This window comes from Stegostoma tigrinum, chromosome 10 (assembly GCF_030684315.1).
Source record: "Stegostoma tigrinum isolate sSteTig4 chromosome 10, sSteTig4.hap1, whole genome shotgun sequence".
In the NCBI taxonomy this organism is placed as follows: Eukaryota; Metazoa; Chordata; class Chondrichthyes; order Orectolobiformes; family Stegostomatidae; genus Stegostoma; species Stegostoma tigrinum.
This window is the reverse complement of record NC_081363.1, coordinates 3,149,372-3,170,254: the sequence shown is the minus strand read 5'-3', so window position 1 is coordinate 3,170,254 and position 20,883 is coordinate 3,149,372. Positions and strand designations below refer to the sequence as shown.

Sequence of the window (20,883 nt, the reverse complement as noted above, 5' to 3'; positions counted from 1 at the left end):
TAGATCCACTGCAGATACCATTTCCCTGACCTTACACTCATCCCTGGAACATTCGGATATCAAGGACACCGACATCAGACTCCTACTTATTTACTTTAATTCCATTCCAACACTACAATTCCAACAAAACTTATCTCCAAACTCCAAGACCTAGGACTCTGCTCCCCCACCTGCAACTGGATCCTGGACTACCTGGCCCATAGGCATAATCAGTTACGGTAGGCGACAACATCTGCTCCACCATAATCCCCAAAACTGGTTCCCTGCAAGCCTGTGTACTCAGCGCCCCGCTGTACTTCCTGTACACTCAGGGCTGTGCGGCCAAATTCAACACCAACTCCATTTACAAATTTGCTGGTGACACCACTGCAGTGGGATAGATCTCAAACAATGACCGAGACAGAGTACAAGAAGGAGATATAGTCAGTTCATGCCATGGTGTAAAGATAACAACCCCACAATGTCAGAAAAACAAAGGAGCTGGTCAGCGACTTCAGGAAGCTGAGGGGAGGTCATGCCCCTGTCTGTCTCTATGGTGCTGAGGTGGAGGAGGATGAGAGTTTCAACTTCCGAGCAGTAAATATCATCGATCTGCCCCAGTCCATCTACATCAATACAACAGTGAAGAAAGCACATCAATGCCTCTAAGGGTAAGGAAATTTGGCATTTCCACATGACTCTTACCAACTTCTTAAGATGAACCATAGGAAACATCCTACAGCTTGGTACGGCAACTCCTCTGCCCAAAACTGCAAGAAACTACAGAATGTTGTGAACACAGCCCAGTCCATCACACAAACCAGCCTTCCTTCCACAGACTTGGTCTATACTTCCCGCTGCCCTGGGAAAGCAGCCAACATCATCAAAGACCCCTTGCACCCTGATTATTCTCACTTACACCCTCTTCCATCCGGCAGAAGATACAAAAGTTTGAAAACATGTACCAACAGATTCAGGAACAGCTTTTTCCCTCTTATCAGGCTTTTGAATGGACCTCTTGTACATTAGAATTGATCTTTCTTGGCACCTCTTCTGCAGCTGTAACACTACATTCTGCATAAATAAAACCCAAAAGAACTGTGGATGCTATAAATCAGGAACAAAGGTTCTGAGGAAGGGTCACCAGACCCAAAATGTTAGCTCTGACTTTGTTCTTCACAAATGCTACCGGACCTGCTGAGCTTTTCCAGAAACTTCTGTTGTTGTTATTGTTTTTGTTGTATGAAACTATATTCTGCATTCTGTTCTATAACCCTGATGTACTCATGTAAGGTATGATTTATCTAGATAGTGCAGAAAACAACACTTTTCACTTGTCTCAATACATGTGACAATAATAAATCAATTTATCCCTTCTCAATGTGTAGTCTTGGAAATATATTGCCATTCCGTCAGTGTTGTTGGGTAAAAATCCCGGAATTCCCTCCCTAAGGACATTGTGGATCACCCAACAGCACACAGACTTCAGCGGTTCAAGAAGGCAGCTCATCCCCACCTTCTTAAGGGGCAACTAGGGACAGGCAAGAAATGCTGGGCCCAGCCAGAGACACCCACATCCCGTTAGAGAATAAAAAGAGTATTGGATAGTTGGCCCTGAGTTGGTTCCTGTATGAACTGGTCTAAAATTCCGTCTTGTACTTGCTCCAAGGATTCATCCACCAGGGTATTAATTCAAATGTAGATTAGAAAAACCATGATAATTATAGCACCCTTGTTGCGTGCATCTCTAGTTTTCTATTTAATAGTATTCCCTGCCTTTGCATTATTGTTTTAGGGACCTATAGACAACTCCCGCTGATATTTTATGCTGCTTGTTGCTTCCTAGCTCCAGGGTAAGAGGTTGCCTGCACCAATATGCTTTCTCAGTATTGCACTGATTTCATCTTTCACTAACAATGCCAGCCACACCTCCTTTTCCATTCTAGGTAACAAGGTGCAGAGCTGGAGGAACACGGCAGGCCAAGCAGCATCTTAGGAGCAGGAAGGCTGACGTTTCGGGCCCAGACCCTTCAAATGTCAGCATTCCTGCTCCTCTGATGCTGCTTGGCCTGCCGTGTTCATCCAGTTCTGCACCTTGTTATCTCAGATTCTCCAGCATCTGCAGCTCCTACTGTCTCTCTCCATTTCCACTCTGTCTGTTCCTCCTGAAGATTGGATATGCCGCAACCATGTCTCTGTAATTGTACCATGTCATACCCATTTATAACCATCCTAATCATTAACATATCTCCATCACTAAAGGTGCTCTCTGCGTTCAGACATCGTCTACAGTTGACATTTTATACTCAACATTTTTGTACCCCAGCCGCATGCTGCCAGGCCTTGTTTCCTGTTTTCCACATCGGCTGTTGACGTTGTTATCTTTCATTTCTACCTTTGCTTCCTTCACTCTTGTCTCCTGCACCTGCAACCTGCTGTGAACAAACAGCGAGCACAAGCACCAGGCTAATTAAATCGTCACCTACCATACTTGAATTCTCTTTTAAAAACTTTTAATTTGTTTGTTGTGAAAACATCAGCAGTGGGGGCAGGGGGGGCATAAAAGGTTGTTCAACTGGCAGTCAGGAATCATTCAATGCAAAAACAAAGCAATTCCTGCTTTTCCAGTTGGTAGGGGAAGGTGGGGAATCAAATAGGAGGGCAGTCTGAGGCGGGGGATCTTCAAGGAGCATGTCCAATTAGAACTGCCAACCCTCATCTCAGGATTCTTTCATCTGGCTCCAATCCATCTGTTTGACCTGGTTTAAAAGTAAGATCTTGAGCATCTGTCCTAATGTCTACTCAACTTCCACTGTGACTGATTAGGTCCTTGAGAGTTTACATTTCACCATGTTGAAGGCGCTATAAAAATGTAAGTATATATTGTTGATCCACTGTCACATGGTCAAACCCACAGGTCCGAACCCAATGAGAGCTGGTAACCCTGGGCAACAGGCTGGTTTAATGAACAGACTGTTAATGCAGCTCTGGCTGAACCGGAGCTTGTTTAAATATTAACTTGTGTTTCTCTCCTATACAGGAACAAACAGACTGTATTCGGCTCACTGTCAGTTTCAAATCCCTACAGGTTAGAGCTCAGCTGGAAACAGACTGACCAAGCCTGACCCTGTCCTTGACAGTGGACCTTACTGGTCTGGGGTAGGGAGCTGGTGGGAGTCCCCCCTTCAATGTCCCACAAACAGCGAGGTGCAGGGGAAAGGTACTGAACTCTGACCCCAATTGTAATGCTCGAGTGAAGAGGGGCAGGACTCCCTGTTCCGAGGAATCGTCAGCACAGGGAGAGTACAGCTGGACACTGACCTTTCACCCTTGTCTCACCTGGTAGTGACACAGCTCCAAATCCATGGTCCTGGAGACGTTCAAGTGGGAGGAGACATATTGAACTTTAACCTTCACTCACCTGACTCCAGTGAAGTCATCACTCCCTAATCCGTAGGGATGAGGGTTGGGATCAGGGGCTGAGAAGGCGATGTTAGGGTAGAACAGGGGAATGATGGGGTGGCGGGGATTGGAGGGAGGTACAGGCGTGTGAGAAGGGGAGGCCTGGACAAATGACAGGAGTAGAGAGACAGTAAGGTGGTGGGAGGGAGAGAGGGTTGGGGAGAATTGGGAGTGGGCTGGACGGTGTTGGCATTGGGTGATGGGTGGAGAGACCAAGGGAGGCTAAATCAGGAGTTTCAGGCAAGGATAGTAGAGGGCAGTGCTGCTGGTTGATGGGCGGAGGTTTAGGGTGGAGAGGATTCCTGGGGTTGAACTGGGGGAGGGAAGGGGTGTAGGCTGGCTGACTGATTCAAGGCAACAGCATCAATACATAGTCAATGAGCTTTTCCAGCACAAAAAGAGGTTTGTTGGCCCACTGTGTCCCTGTAGACCATTAAACATCCATCTATGACCCACAGTCTCTCACCCGTGACTGCAGCAGATGCTCTTCCACATCCCGGTGCATCTTCTGGTCCCCAGCGCACTTTCCCAATGATTCCTGAACTGTGTCCAACCAACACTGCAGAGCAGCCACTTGGTCCTGGCACATATGGAGATCCTCCAGCAGCTGTGAGAACGGCAGAGGTGGAGGGGGAGGGGGCATTGCAATGAGGGGTCCAGGACAATAGAGAAAGAGAGGTGAGGGTGAGCAAGGTGGAGGGCAAGAGGAAAGAGGAGAGGGAGAGGAGGGAAAGTGGAATGGTGAGGAATAGGGATGAGGGCATCGAGGGTGTGTTAGGGGGAGGAAAGAGAGTGAGACAGTTGGTATGAGGTGGGAGGAGGGTTGGGATGACAAGAAAAGGCAGGCAGAGCATTGTGATAGGAAGCGAGAGAGGATGGAAAGAAGGGGTATGGAAAGAGTGAGTGAGAAAGAGAAGGAGGAAGAGAGGGAGGGAGAGAAAGGGAGTGAGGGAGAGGATGAGATAGAGGGATTGAAGGGGGGGACAAGAGTCGGGGATGAAAAAACAAAATGGGTGAGTGAAACGTACCCCCTACCCCTCACATAAACCTTCAGAGAGTTCACCTGATGCAGCTGATACCAGGTGAGGGGTTAGGGAGGGGGTTGCTTTGCCAGGTCCTGAAGCAGACGTGAGGTGACGTGTCAGAGCGGGTTCGGAGATGGAGTGATGTGGACCGGAGACATTTTTGTGTTGAACAATGTTTAATCTGCTCCCTGGCCTGAACTCTAGTTAAACAAGTCAGACTGCTCCTGTCTGAGCTCTGATCGTGTTCAACAGTACAATACAAAATCAGCACAAACAAATTCTCCCTCCGTACTGCCCCAGGAAAAAACATTCCCATGTACTTTACAGCCACTCTGGCAAGAATCTCATGGTGAAGGAATTAAACCTGGCAACTAGTTTATAATACAGCAGTAACTAGACTTACTAATACAGTTAATTCACACATTAGATTAAAGATGCTGAAGACTCCACAGATTCCCAATCACCCCTCTGAGCTGCACGTCTCAGGAAAATCCCAGGCTCCACTTACGGCCTGCACAGATCAAGTTAATCTTTGACAGCAATTGGGCAAGACCTGTACCCAGCCAGGGAGGGGTCAGTAACGCAGCCAGGGAGGGGGCAGTAACACTGCCGGGGAGGGGGCAGTAACACAGCCAGGGAGGGGGCAGTAACACAGGGAGGGGTCAGTAACACAGCCAGGGAGGGGGCAGTAACACAGGGAGGGGTCAGTAACACAGCCAGGGAGGGGGCAGTAACACAGGGAGGGGTCAGTAACACGGGGGGGGGCAGTAACACAGGGAGGGGGCAGTAACCCAGCCAGGGAGGGGGCAGTAACACAGGGAGGGGTCAGTAACACGGGGGGGGGGGGGCAGTAACACAGGGAGGGGGCAGTAACACAGTCAGGGAGGGGGCAGTAACACAGGGAGGGGGCAGTAACCCAGGGAGGGGGCAGTAACACAGGGAGGGGGCAGTAACCCAGCCAGGGAGGGGGCAGTAACACAGGGAGGGGGCAGTAACACAGGGAGGGGGCAGTAACACAGTCAGGGAGGGGGCAGTAACACAGGGAGGGGGCAGTAACACTGCCAGGGAGGGGGCAGTAACACAGGGAGGGGGCAGTAACACTGCCAGGGAGGGGGCAGTAACACAGCCAGGGAGAGGGCAGTAACACAGGGAGGGGGCAGTAACACAGTCAGGGAGGGGGCAGTAACACAGCCAGGGAGGGGGCAGTAACACAGGGAGGGAGGGGGCAGTAACACAGGGAGGGGGCAGTAACACAGCCAGGGAGGGGTCAGTAACACAGGGAAGGGGCAGTAACACAGCCAGGGAGGGGGCAGTAACACAGGGAGGGGGCAGTAACACAGCCAGGGAGGGGTCAGTAACACAGGGAAGGGGCAGTAACACTGTCAGGGAGGGGTCAGTAACACAGGGAGGGGGCAGTAACACAGGGAGGGGGCAGTAACACAGCCAGGGAGGGGTCAGTAACACAGGGAGGGGGCAGTAACACAGCCAGGGAGGGGTCAGTAACACTGCCAGGGAGGGGTCAGTAACACAGGGAGGGGGCAGTAACACAGTCAGGGAGGGGTCAGTAACACAGCCAGGGAGGGGGCAGTAACACAGGGAGGGGGCAGTAACACAGCCAGGGAGGGGTCAGTAACACTGCCAGGGAGGGGGCAGTAACACAGGGAGGGGGCAGTAACACAATCAGGGAGGGGGCAGTAACACAGGGAGGGGGCAGTAACACAGGGAGGGGGTAGTAACACAGGGAGGGGGTAGTAACACAGTCAGGGAGGGGTCAGTAACGCAGGGAGGGGGCAGTAACACAGGGAGGGAGGGGTCAGTAACACAGGGAGGGGGCAGTAACACAGGGAGGGGGCAGTAACACTGCCAGGGAGGGGTCAGTAACGCAGGGAGGGGGCAGTAACACAGGGAAGGGGCAGTAACACAGGGAGGGGGCAGTAACACTGCCAGGGAGGGGTCAGTAACGCAGGGAGGGGGCAGTAACACAGGGAGGGGGCAGTAACACAGTCAGGGAGGGGGCAGTAACACAGGGAGGGGGCAGTAACACAGTCAGGGAGGGGGCAGTAACACTGCCAGGGAGGGGGCAGTAACACAGGGAGGGGGCAGTAACACAGTCAGGGAGGGGTCAGTAACGCAGGGAGGGGGCAGTAACACAGCCAGGGAGGGGGCAGTAACACAGGGAGGGGGCAGTAACACAGTCAGGGAGGGGGCAGTAACACAGGGAGGGGGCAGTAACACTGCCAGGGAGGGAGCACTAACACAGTCAGGGAGGGGGCAGTAACACAGGGAGGGGGCAGTAACACTGCCAGGGAGGGGGCAGTAACACAGCCAGGGAGAGGGCAGTAACACAGGGAGGGGGCAGTAACACAGTCAGGGAGGGGGCAGTAACACAGTCAGGGAGGGGGCAGTAACACTGCCAGGGAGGGGGCAGTAACACAGGGAGGGGGCAGTAACACAGTCAGGGAGGGGGCAGTAACACAGGGAGGGGGCAGTAACACAGGGAGGGGGCACTAACACAGTCAGGGAGGGGGCAGTAACACAGGGAGGGGTCAGTAACGCAGGGAGGGGGCAGTAACACAGCCAGGGAGGGGTCAGTAACGCAGGGAGGGGGCAGTAACACAGGGAGGGGGCACTAACACAGTCAGGGAGGGGGCAGTAACACAGGGAGGGGGCAGTAACACTGCCAGGGAGGGGGCAGTAACACAGTCAGGGAGGGGGCAGTAACACAGGGAGGGGTCAGTAACGCAGGGAGGGGGCAGTACACAGCCAGGGAGGGGTCAGTAACGCAGGGAGGGGGCAGTAACACAGGGAGGGGGCACTAACACAGTCAGGGAGGGGGCAGTAACACAGGGAGGGGGCAGTAACACTGCCAGGGAGGGGGCAGTAACACAGTCAGGGAGGGGGCAGTAACATAGAACATAGAACATAGAACATAGAACAGTACAGCACAGAACAGGCCCTTCAGCCCACAATGTTGTGCCGACCATTGATCCTCATGTATGCACCCTCAAATTTCTGTGACCATATACATGTCCAGCAGTCTCTTAAATGACCCCAATGACCTTGCTTCCACAACTGCTGCTGGCAACGCATTCCATGCTCTCACAACTCTCTGCGTAAAGAACCTGCCTCTGACATCCCCTCTATACTTTCCACCAACCAGCTTAAAACTATGACCCCTCGTGCTAGCCATTTCTGCCCTGGGAAATAGTCTCTGGCTATCAACTCTATCTATGCCTCTCATTATCTTGTATACCTCAATTAGGTCCCCTCTCCTCCTCCTTTTCTCCAATGAAAAGAGGCCGAGCTCAGTCAACCTCTCTTCATAAGATAAGCCCTCCAGTCCAGGCAGCATCCTGGTAAACCTCCTCTGAACCCTCTCCAAAGCATCCACATCTTTCCTATAATAGGGCGCCCAGAACTGGACGCAGTATTCCAAGTGCGGTCTAACCAAAGTTTTATAGAGCTGCAACAAGATCTCACGACTCTTAAACTCAATCCCCCTGTTAATGAAAGCCAAAACACCATATGCTTTCTTAACAACCCTGTCCACTTGGGTGGCCATTTTAAGGGATCTATGTATCTGCACACCAAGATCCCTCTGTTCCTCCACGCTGCCAAGAATCCTATCCTTAATCCTGTACTCAGCTTTCAAATTCGACCTTCCAAAATGCATCACCTCGCATTTATCCAGGTTGAACTCCATCTGCCACCTCTCAGCCCATCTCTGCATCCTGTCAATGTCCCGCTGCAGCCTACAACAGCCCTCTACACTGTCAACGACACCTCCGACCTTTGTGTCGTCTGCAAACTTGCTGACCCATCCTTCAATTCCCTCGTCCAAGTCATTAATAAAAATTACAAACAGTAGAGGCCCAAGGACAGAGCCCTGTGGAACCCCACTCACCACTGACTTCCAGGCAGAATATTTTCCTTCTACTACCACTCGCCGTCTTCTGTCGGCCAGCCAATTCTGTATCCAAGCAGCTAAGTTCCCCTGTACCCCATTTCTCCTGACCTTCTGAATGAGCCTTCCATGGGGAACCTTATCAAATGCCTTACTGAAGTCCATATACACCACATCCACAGCTCGACCCTCATCAACCTTTCTAGTCACATCCTCAAAAAACTCGATAAGGTTTGTAAGGCATGACCTACCCCTCACAAAGCCGTGTTGACTGTATTTGATCAAGCCATGCTCTTCCAGATGGTCATAAATCTTATCCCTCAGAATCCTTTCTAACACCTTGCAGACGACAGACGTGAGACTTACCGGTCTATAATTGCCGGGGATTTCCCTATTTCCTTTCTTGAAGAGAGGAATTACATTTGCCTCTCTCCAGTCCTCAGGTACGACTCCAGTGGAGAGCAAGGATGCAAAGATCTTCGCAAGTGGCGAAGCAATTGCATTTCTCGCTTCCCAAAGCAGCCGAGGACAAATCTGATCCGGGCCTGGCGACTTGTCAATCTTAATGTTTGACAAAATTTTCAGCACATCAGCTTCCTCTATCTCTATCCATTCCAGCATGCACACCTGCTCTTCAAAGGTTTCATTCACTACAAAGTTGGTTTCTTTCGTAAAGACAGAAGCAAAAAACTCATTTAGGGCTTCCCCTACCTCCTCAGGCTCCACACACAAGTTCCCTATGCTATCCCTGATCGGCCCTACTCTTTCTTTGACCATTCTCTTATTCCTCACGTAAGTGTAAAATGCCTTTGTGTTTTCCCGGATTCCTTCTGCCAAGCCTTTCTCGTGCCCCCTCCTGGCTCTCCTCAGGCCATTTTTGAGCTCCTTCCTTGCCTGCATGTAATCCTCTCTAGCTGAACTTGACCCTAGCTTCCTCCACCTTATGTAAGCTACCTTCTTCCTTTTCACTAGAAGCTCCACCGCTCTCGTCATCCAAGGTTCCTTAATCTTACCCCTTCTTGCCTGTCTCAGAGGGACATATTTACTCATCACTCCCAACAACTGTTCCTTAAACCATCTCCACATGTCTATAGTTCCCTTACCATGGAACAACTGCTCCCAGTCCATGCTTCCTAACTCATGTCTAATCGCATCATAGTTTCCTCTTCCCCAATTAAATATCCTCCCATTCTGCCTAATCCTCTCCTTCTCCATAGCTATGTAAAATGTGAGGCAGTTATGGTCACTATCACCAAAATGCTCTCCCACCACAAGATCTGATACCTGCCCCGGCTCGTTTCCAAGCACCAAGTCTAGAATGGCCTCTCCCCTCGTCGGCCTGTCAACGTACTGCGTTAGGAAACCCTCCTGAACACACCTTACAAAAACAGCTCCATTCAAATCTTCTGCTCGAAGGAGGTTCCAATCAATATTAGGAAAGTTAAAGTCACCCATTACAACAACCCTACTGCGTGCACACTTTTCCAAAATCTGCCGACCTATGCTTTCTTCAATCTCCCTGCTGCTATTGGGGGGCCTGTAGTAAACCCCTAACGAGGTGACTACTCCCTTGCTGTTCCTAATTTCCACCCATACTGACTCAGTAGGCAGATCTTCCTCGACAAAGGAAGCTTCTGTAGCTGTGATACCCTGTAGCTGTGTAACACAGGGAGGGGGCAGTAACACAGGGAGGGGGCAGTAACACAGTCAGGGAGGGGGCAGTAACACAGGGAGGGGGCAGTAACACAGTCAGGGAGGGGGCAGTAACACTGCCAGGGAGGGGGCAGTAACACAGGGAGGGGGCAGTAACACAGGGAGGGGGCAGTAACACAGTCAGGGAGGGGTCAGTAACGCAGGGAGGGGGCAGTAACACAGCCAGGGAGGGGGCAGTAACACAGGGAGGGGGCAGTAACACAGTCAGGGAGGGGGCAGTAACACAGCCAGGGAGAGGGCAGTAACACTGCCAGGGAGGGGGCAGTAACACAGGGAGGGGGCAGTAACACTGCCAGGGAGGGGGCACTAACACAGTCAGGGAGGGGGCAGTAACACAGGGAGGGGGCAGTAACACAGTCAGGGAGGGGGCAGTAACACAGGGAGGGGGCAGTAACACAGCCAGGGAGAGGTCAGTAACACAGGGAAGGGGCAATAACACTGTCAGGGAGGGGTCAGTAACACAGGGAGGGGGCAGTAACTCTGGGAGGGGGCAGTAACACAGCCAGGGAGGGGTCAGTAACACTGCCAGGGAGGGGTCAGTAACACAGGGAGGGGGCAGTAACACAGCCAGGGAGGGGTCAGTAACACAGGGAGGGGTCAGTAACACTGCCAGGGAGGGGGCAGTAACGCAGCCAGGGAGGGGTCAGTAACACAGTCAGGGAGGGGGCAGTAACACAGTCAGGGAGGGGGCAGTAACACTGCCAGGGAGGGGGCAGTAACACAGTCAGGGAGGGGGCAGTAACACTGCCAGGGAGGGGGCAGTAACACAGTCAGGGAGGGGGCAGTAACGCAGCCAGGGAGGGGGCAGTAACACAGTCAGGGAGGGGGCAGTAACACTGCCAGGGAGGGGGCAGTAACACAGCCAGGGAGGGGGCAGTAACACTGCCAGGGAGGGGGCAGTAACGCAGCCAGGGAGGGGGCAGTAACGCAGCCAGGGAGGGGGCAGTAACACAGGGAGGGGGCAGTAACACAGTCAGGGAGGGGGCAGTAACACAGGGAGGGGGTAGTAACACAGCCAGGGAGGGGTCAGTAACACAGCCAGGGAGGGGGCAGTAACACAGGGAGGGGTCAGTAACACAGCCAGGGAGGGGTCAGTAACACAGGGAGGGGGCAGTAACACAGCCAGGGAGGGGGCAGTAACACAGGGAGGGGGCAGTAACACAGCCAGGGAGGGGGCAGTAACACAGTCAGGGAGGGGGCAGTAACACAGGGAGGGGGCAGTAACACAGCCAGGGAGGTGTCAGTAACACTGCCAGGGAGGGGGCAGTAACACAGTCAGGGAGGGGGCAGTAACACTGCCAGGGAGGGGGCAGTAACACTGCCAGGGAGTGTGTGACTGAATGTATGGGAGTATGACAAGTGTACATCATGTGCTTTTTGTGCAAGTGCATGATGCATACTTACATATGCCTGGGTTTGGATGTGAGTACATACCTGTATGTGTGTGTGTGTGTGTGTGTCTCTGCGTGTGTGTGTGTGTCAGCTTGCGCAAGTGTGTTTGTATGTGTGTGTATGTCTGTGTGCGCGCACACGTGTGTATTTCTGTGTGTCTATGTTTGCGCCCGTGTGTGCGTGCATGTGAGTGTGTGCATGTGTGTGCGTGTGCACGTGTGCATTTGTGTGTGTGAGCATGTGTTGTGTGTCTGCACGTGTGTGCATGTATGTGTGTGCATCTGTGTGTGTGTATGCATGTGTGTGCGTGTGTCTGTGTGTGTGTATGTGTGTGTGTGTGTGCGTGCGTGTGTCTGTGTGTGTGTCTGTGTGTGTGTGTGCGTGCGCGTCTACATGTGGACGTACAGGAGGATGCTCAGAAATCACTCCAATTGATTCAATGTTCCAGACAGGATCGGGCCTGGGTGAAAGCAGTGTCCTCTACCCCAGGTGGGCAGCAGTGAGGAGGTGAGGGAGAGTGAGTGAGAGGTGAGGGAGAGGTAAGGCAGAAGTGAGGGAGAGGTGAGGGAGCAGTGAGGGAGGAGGAAGGGGAGTGTGAGAGGTGAGGGAGGGGTGAAGAACAGGTGAGGAGGAGTGAGAGGTGAGGAGGAGTGAGAGGTGAGGGAGAGGTGAGGGAGGAGGGAGGGAGGAGGGTGGGAGGATGGCGGGAGGAGGGAATAGTGAGAGGTGAGGGAGGAGTGGAGAGGTGAGAGAGGGGTGAGGAGGGTGAGGGTAGGGTGAGTGAGAGGTGAGAGGGAGGAGTGAGAGGTGAGGGAGGGAGGGGTGAAGGGTGAGTGAGGGAGGAGTGAGAGGTGAGGGAGGGGTGAGGGAGGGAGGGGTGAGGGGTGAGTGAGGGAGGAGTGAGTGGTGAGGGAGGGATGAGGGAGCAGTAAGTGAGGGGTGAGGGAGAGGTGAGGGAGGGGTGAGGGAGGGAGGGGTGAAGGGTGAGTGAGGGAGGAGTGAGAGGTGAGGGAGAGGATGGAACAGTGCCTGAGCAGGGAAAGTTAGCTCTCGTCACAGACCTGTGGCAGGGGTAAAGTCTGACTGGAGAGATTCAAACAGGACGATGGAAACTTGGGCATCAATTTGTGAGCTGGCAAGGTGCTGAAGTAGAATATCGGGAGGTTAGAGACAAGGTCTGGTGGTGGATTGCAAGGATGGTAGGGTAAGGAAAGGAGGGTACTATGGCAGTCTGCTTGGGAAGGGAAAAATATCCATCCGAGATGGGGACTGGCAATGGAAGCAAGATGGTCGACTGATCGGTAAAAACAGTATCCCATTGGCAAGCTCAGATGGGAATGGGTGTGAGAGGGGTGCTGCTGCGTTCTCTCTCTTACAGCTATATCGTTATTCTCTGTCTACAGGAGCCAGGAGAGATAGATGCAAATTCAGGGTGTGGTTGGGTTTTCGGTAGGCCCAGTGAGTTTGGGGAAAAAGGACAGATGCTGCAGGAACAGCTCATTTCAATCTCTAACAAACCTAGTCACTGCATTCCAGCTTCCAGGGAGTATAATGGTAAAGGGGGTAGTGGAGGGTGGTTTGGCATGTTGTTTAGTTATTTAAATATACAGAACTTCAATATTATTCAAAAAAAGATTCACTTTAAATCTTTTACTCATCAGGACAATTTGCAAGAATACAAATGCAATTAGAAAACCAACATTTTATATTTCATGAGAGGATTGACTATCGAGCTGACATGGATAGGTTACGATATTGGCATTTGAGAATGTACCAGTTAATGATATCTGTCAGTTAACCGCTAAACTTTGTTTGCATTTTAAAACAGGTAAGTTGACTCCGACTGGTCAAGGCACTGCCCTTAGAAAGGACTCACAGATGGCTGCCGCTGGTTTTGTTGGGTTGAAACGGGCTCAGTATATCTGCATGTTCTTGCTGTTGCCAAAAACACGACACTGTATACAGATGCGTGTAGCTTCTTGTATTTTGAAGTGCGCCACTGTGAGGCCTAACTGAGAGTCCTAAATCACCTATTAATTCTTTACATGTTCAGGGTTATGTAGCTGTTGTGATTCGAACCTGATTGACCTCATGGACTACAGGGTCCTTGAATGGGGTTGTTAACCTGGGCCAATCAGAAAAGCCCCAGGTGACCAAATATAACCAGGAGATTTAGAATCTCCTCAGATCAGGCGACTGATTCTGAGCTTTCTGGCCACTGCCAGGGTACTGTGCGCAAATAAATAAAAGGTGACTGGGTGATGGGTTACTGGTCTCTGTGCAGTTCGTTCAATAGTTTAAAGTGGTTCAATCCCAGAATCATATCCAATGTTTGACAAGAGCTTTGTGAATGGGGACTGACTTCTTACAGTCAACCGCTGGTTACAAACAGGCAAGGGGACATAGACCCCACTTCTCTCTGTGACGTACAGCCTCCAAACACAAAATGACACCACACTGAAATTCATGCACAGCATCATTCATCTGTGCGATCAGCAGAATCCCATTACAGTCGTATTGCTACTGCAAAGTGAACAATGTGAAACTGCTAGCTCCCCTGTTGCTCAAAGCTCTGAGGTACCTTACCTCTCCAGGGTAACCCGAGCACAGTTCAGAATTGCAAGTAATTTAGCAAGTGAGCAGAATGCTCTGGTTTTATTATGAGGGGGAACTGAATGCAAGAGTATGGGTGTTATGCTGCAGTTATACCAGGCATTAGTGGAACCACAGGGAATACCATGTACAGAGCTGGTAACCGTACTTACAGAGGGATGTTAATGTATCGGAAAGCAGTTCGGAGAAGATTTAACTAAACCAATCCCTGTAATGAGGGACTGCCTTATGAGGAAAGGCTCGACAGGCTGGGCCTGTATCCTCTGGAGGTCAGAAGAGTCAGGGATGATTTAATTGAAACATAGAAGATTCTGAGGAGACTTGACCAAGTGGATGTGGAAAGAATGTCTCATAGGAGAATCCAGAACTAAATGGTTCTATGGTGCCCATTTAAGACAGAGATGAGGAAACCTTTTTTTTTCTCCACGGGTTGAGAGCCTTTGAGATTCTCTTCCTCAAAAGGCAGTGGTTAAATATTTTTAAGACAGAAGTAGATAGATTCTTGATTACTGAGGGGATGAAAGATTATCAGGAGTGCGCAGGAATGTAGAACTGAGATTAAAATCAAATCAGAAATTATTGAATGATGGAACAGGCTTGAAGGGCTGAGCGGCCTCCTGTTGTTCCCTGTTTGTATGTTCCTCAGGGATTGGCCTTAGGCCCATTCATAGTTTGTGTGATGTACAGAAAGACATGGTCTGATCAGGATAACCATGATCTCACAGGATGGTTTCATGTGCCCTATTTCAGCACCAAGCCAGGCTCATTGTGCATCACACTGTAGGGATTGTAATGTACATACTGACTAGGAAAGGTAGGCAGTGGTGGAGGACACCTCTTGGCTGATTTCTCAATGAGGCTGTCACATTCCGGGAGGTCATAATAGGTTTAAAATTTTGGCAAAGATCTGTAGCTCGGGTTGTGGGTGAGGTAAATGACTAGCTCACCGAGCTGGCTTGTTCTCATTCAGACCTTTGTCACCATGCTCAGTAACATCAGTGAGGCCTCCGATAAAACAATGTTATTCTACTCCGCTTGGAATTTATACTGTCTGGTCCGTTATGGGGAGTACTCTCATTTCCAGTTTTGTTCTGTATGTGTTTGTATGTGGGCTCCTATTCTAGATGTTTGTTGATTGCATTACGGGTTAAGGACCATGTCTCTGTTTGGTTCGGGCTCCTAGGGTTACCTTGTCCCAGTTCAACTGATGGTCTTCATTGTTGGAGTGTACTGATATTAAGGAGGACCACAATAGTTACAATAGGTGACAGAGGTGGAGAACAGAATCAAGATGATTTCTTTGATCCCGCAGTTTAGTGACAAACTATTATCGGCAATACTCGCTTTAACATGCTTTAAATATGTTTTGACTCAACAATAACAACCTGCATTTACAAGGTGAATGTAGGATGGTGATTCCTGATGGAGTTATCAGGGGGAGTATAGCGCAGCTGTTCCCCTTGGTTGAGGGGTCAATGACAAGCGGGTTTAATTTAAGGGTGAGGGGCAGGAGATTCAAAGGGGGTTTGGGATGAAGATGTTTTCACACAGCAGGGGCTGGGAGTCTGGAATGCACTGGCTGGGAAGGTAATGGGGGCTGGAGACTTTGCAACTTTTAAGATACATTTGGATGAGTACTTCAAATATCATAACATTCAAGGAAATGGGACAAATGCAAGAAATTGGGGTTAGCACACCTGTAGTGTAGTTATGTTAGTGCAGACTTGATGGGCTGAAGGGTCTTTTCTGCGCTGTGTGAATTTATGAATGAATTTAAACTTGATGTTGAGTTACCAAGGAATTAGTAATCAACTGACTAGAAGCTTGGCTCAGGAGATCAGTTAAAAGGAGAGTCTTAAAGCTGCTAGAGATCGAAAGGTTTAGGGAGAGAATTCCAAAGCTCAGGATCCATATTTCATCCGTGTACAGTAATTAAAATCAGGGTGAAGCAACAAACCAGAAGTTGTGAAGCACAGATAGTTTGGAGAACTGTGGGATTGAAGGAGTTGACGGGGACACAGAGGGTCAAGGGCAGGATGGATTTGATAATGAAGATAATAATTTTAAAAGTAAGATGTTGCTGGTTTGGGAGTCAGTAGGTCAGTGAGGACAGGGCCATGAGGGGAATGGGACTTGGTTTCTCAGATAGAATGGCTTACCAACAGCGAGGGAGCCACTGCTGGCACCGGGGTTTGGTTTCTCTCTCCTGACCTCACAACATCCTCATCTTCCTCAGGCTCCTCATCCTCCTCCATCAAGAAAGGCAGCTTGCCATCAGCGGAGACCTGGAACGAAAGAACATTTCCATACAACCTCTCACATTCTCAGGACATACCAAAGCACGTCGCAGTCAAGGAGGTATGCTTGACGATGTGTCACTGCGGTAAGGGGGGAACCATGGCGCACAGCAAGATCCGACAAACGGCACTGAGAGAATGACCAATTATCTACAGTGTAGGCTGAGGTTTGAATATTGTCCAGAAAGCTGAAGAGAACTTCCCCTGCTCCTTCTTCAAAATAGTGCCCCAGGAGTTTTAATGCCCTCTGAGAGGGCTTAAACAGCCTTGGTCTATTCTGGAAGAGGGCTCCTCTGACAACGCCTCACTCGAGTATCAGCCTAGATTCCACACACAAGCCAATAAAGTGGGACTTGTAGCCTAGACTGAGTCTGCAGTGCATGTTAACATGGCAACAAAAGGTACGAGATAACAAGGTGTGGAGCTGGATGAACACAGCAGGCCAGGCAACATCTTAGGAGCAGGAAAGCTGGCGGTTCGTTAACCAAGAGGGCAACTTAACATTGGCAGATGCCTCTGGAATTCCCACTTTAATGTAGAGTCCATTTTTAAAACTCTAATGAAAAGAAACCCACAGTCTTCTATCACAAAGGAAAGACTGTAAGACCGTAAACTTTGAATTGAACTGGAACAAAAGCAATTTGTTCCCCAAACCCTAACACGACTTCACCTCGAGGCCACACCTGGGCTTGGCCCTGTAACATAAATTGAACTAATATTCGGGAGATGTAACCTGAGCTGCTGATTGGCTGATAATCGATGCTAGCCCAAGATCAACAGCTTAGGGTGTAGTGGTATTGCCTGGTGACACACTAAATGATTGTATTCTTGTTGGTTCCATTACTACACAGGCATTCCCAAAAACCCTCACTCCACACACAGGTTCAAATCTCACCACAGGCAGGGGTGGAAGAAATCAATCATTTAAAAAGCTGGTGTCAGCAGATGTTTTTTTGTGGTGTCCTCTCCAACAAACCCCTGATCCAGTTCAATTCGTTCCATCTCTCTCACTCAGTTGTTTCTTACTAAGTTCTGAGGAAGGGTCACCGGACCTGAAACGCTAACTCTGATTTTTTCCTTCACAGATGCTGCCAGACCTGCTGAGCTTTTCCAGAAACTTCTGTTTTTGTTTGTTACTAAGGTAAGAATATTCTTTTTTTTTGCGACCTCTTCTTCTTTCTCTGATTATATTCAATCTGTGTTGTCAGGTCAGCTGCTGTTTTGCAACTGGAAACCATCTCCCTATTTAATCAGGGTTTTGGACATCTCTCATCAACATGGAATTGGGAGCAGAGCATGAGGCAGTGTAAGGTTTAGCGGACACAGCGAAAGTGGGTTCAATAAATATCAGGGAGTAAGAGTCTAAAGGTGACCATGAATCCATTGTCAATTGTAGGAAAAGCCTATCTGGTTCACTAATGGGGAAGGAAACTGCCATCCTTACCTGATCTGGCCTATATGTGACTCCAGACCCACAGCAATGTGGTTGATTTTTAACTGCCCTCTGGGCAATTAGGGATGGGCAATAAATGCTGCCTGGCCACTTGGTCCGTTGGGTGTATGCCAGCTCTCTATAACGAATCACACCACCTTTCCCGTTAACCCTGCTAATTCTCTCCCTTCTCTTTCAAAACGCTCTATTTAATCTGACTTTGCCAATATGTTGCAGAAAGTAGAACTCACTACGTGAAAACATTTTCCCTCGTGTCCTTTTTATCTCTTTTGTTAATCAGCTTAAATCTGTGTCCTCTGGTTCTCAATCTTTATGATAATAAACTGTCTCTACCTGTTCACCCTGTCCATGTCCCCCGTGATGTGGAGCAACGTGATCTCCCCTCAACCTTCTCTTCCAGAACAACAGCCCAGCCTCACCTGTATTCCCGGGAAACTGAAACTTTGAGCTGGTTCTTCCAGCTGCACTTCAGAGGAATTCTTGCTTCTGGGAGTTATTGGCCACAGCTGATGCCATAAGATAAAGGAGCAGAATTAGGTCATTCAGCCCATTGAGTACACTCTGCCATTTGGTCATGGCTGATATATTTCTCAAGGAGCCCCCTGAAGAGCAGGATGCCAAGGAGCATGGGCCATGGGAAATCAGGGGCCTCTGCAGGATCACAGGCTCTCCTGTGGCTAGTTTGGGTCAGAGGGAAGTGGATCATCAGCGGATGGACAGCAATGGATTGAGCCTCCAATGGGCACAGCTTTCCCAAGGCCAGCCTGGCTTGGCAGGTTAGAGTCAGCAGCCTGGCTCCCTGGCCCTGTGTGCCCCTTACAGATTGGCAGTGGGCGCAGGCCCAGAAATGATGATTCTTCAGGACATCAATCAGCTCAGCATGATCCTGATGACTGTCCAACATCTCCACGTGCACAGAGAAAATCCAGTAGAGGTGGACAGGGGTACAGTTGCTGGACATATTGCATTTCCACACGTCCCGATATTACCCCCAACTGCAGGACGATGTGTGCCATTCCAACATGACCCTCTGTTTATGAAATGCAGAATTTCACACAATTTATGAACCTCTCTCTCAAGCTCCCCCCCACCGCCCTTACAGCCCCCTCTGCATTCACTCGCGTTATTTTCCAGTAACTTTCGCTGTTAAATCTTTGCTCTTCTTGGTCTACTCTGACTAAAACAACCCCAGCTTCTCCAGTCAAAGGTAAAAAAATGGCAGGACAGAAGCTGGGGATTATTTTTGGCTCTGGGTTAATCAGACCTGATGACAGAAATCCTGGTGGAAGCAGAATCATTGCTGACGTTCAGAGGCACCGTGAGTAATTATCGAGGAAGGATAAAAAGCTGCAGGGTTATGAGGAAACAGCAGGGCAGAAAAGGGAATAATTGGATATCAAAGAAATAGCACAGACACAAGCGGGTCAAACAGTGGTCTTAGACCATAAAATATAGCAGCAGAACTGGGCCATTTGGCCCATCGAGTCTGTTCTATCATTCGATCATAGCTGATGTGTTTCTCAACCCCATTCTCCTGCCAACTCCCTGCAATCCTTCATCCAATCCCCGTTCTGATGAAGAGTCATAGGACTCAAAATGTTAACACTGCTTTCTTCCCCAGATGCTGTCAACATTGCTGGGTTTCACCGGCAATTTCTGTTTTTGTTTCAGATCTCTATTATCTGCAATTTTATACAATCTGTCTATCTTTGTCTTAAATACACTCAATGACTTGCTCTCCACAGCCCTCTGTAGCAATGAGTCCCACAGACACACCACCCTCTGGCTGCAGGAACTTCCCCCTTATCTCACTTCTAAAGGATCGCCCCTCCACTCTGGGGCTAGTCCCTCCTACTGTTGGAGACATCTTCACCATGACCACTCTCTCCAGGCCTATCAGTAATCTGTGAGTTTCAATCTGATGTCCCCCCAACCCAATCCTTCTAAACTCCAGTGACTACAGTGTCCGGTATTGTAACTGAGGAAAGCCATGGGATTTCAAACACAGTTTGAAACTAGCAGCAGAAGGGCATTGCAGAAGTATTGCCTAACTTCCCCTCCTATCAACGGTCTGCACACAGTCAGTCACACACACTCTCCTGCTGTTACTCTCTGGAGGGTGTGAATCCTTGTCCCTGTGGCAGCACAGACCCCACTGGAAGCACACTCACCCTTCACCTCAATGGCTTCTGGCTTCAAGTCCCACTCCAGGACTGGAGCACTGACCGAGCGTTGCGCTGCTAGAGTCTCTTCGATGAGACACCATTTCCCTGCTGGGATGAATGTAACAGACCCCACGGCATTGCTTTGTAGAAGAGGACCTGGTGGGGGGGGAGGGGGGGTTCAATACGGCATCCAGGCCAGCCAATCAACTGATTGGAAGAAAATGGACAAGTGAGTGACATGCAGAACGGTTTTGCACAGGGGAAGGTCATGTCTCACCAACTTGATCAAATGTTTTGAAGAGGTGACAAGATAGTTGATGAGGGAAGAGCTGTAGATGTAATTTATTTGGACTTTAATAAGGCATTTGGTAAAGTCCCACATGACAGATTGGCACAAAAACCAAACTCACATGGGATTCTGGTGGGCTGGCTGGGTGGATACAAAACCGGCTTGGTCACAGAAGACAGAGGGGAGCGGTGGAAGGGTGTTGTTCAGAATGGAGACTGGTAAATACAAATGACCTGGAGAACTGTGTGGGCGGTCTGATCAGTAAGTTTGCAGATGACACGAAGATTGGTGGAGTTGCTGATCGTGCCAACACTTGAGAAAAGAAACAGCAAGATATAGTTAGATCAGCGACTTGGGCACAGAAATGACTGATGGAGTTCAATCCAGACAAATGCAAGGTGATGTATTTTGGAGAATCAAATCTCGGTGTGAATAATACTGTTAATTGCAGAAGCTTTAGAAGATTAATATGCAGACGGATCTGGGTGTGCAGGTGCACAGTTCCCTAAAAGTGGCAGCACAGGTAGCAGAGGTGATTAAGAAGGCATAGGGTATGCTTATCTTCATCGGCCGGGGCATGGAGTACAAGAG

The 20,883-nt window shown here is 49.8% G+C and overlaps 1 protein-coding gene across 1 annotated transcript in view; it reads right to left on the bottom strand.

Annotated features, from left to right (window-relative positions):
- The window catches only part of LOC125455504 (nesprin-2), a 367,488-nt gene that overhangs the window by 187,370 nt on the left and 159,235 nt on the right, over positions 1–20,883 (bottom strand). Inside the window, exons 46-47 of the mRNA XM_059648913.1 lie at positions 16,248–16,373; positions 3,908–4,048 (exon numbers count right to left, since the gene is read on the bottom strand). Of these exons, the coding sequence (XP_059504896.1) occupies positions 3,908–4,048; positions 16,248–16,373 (267 nt within the window). The remainder of the gene's footprint in view (positions 1–3,907; positions 4,049–16,247; positions 16,374–20,883) is intronic.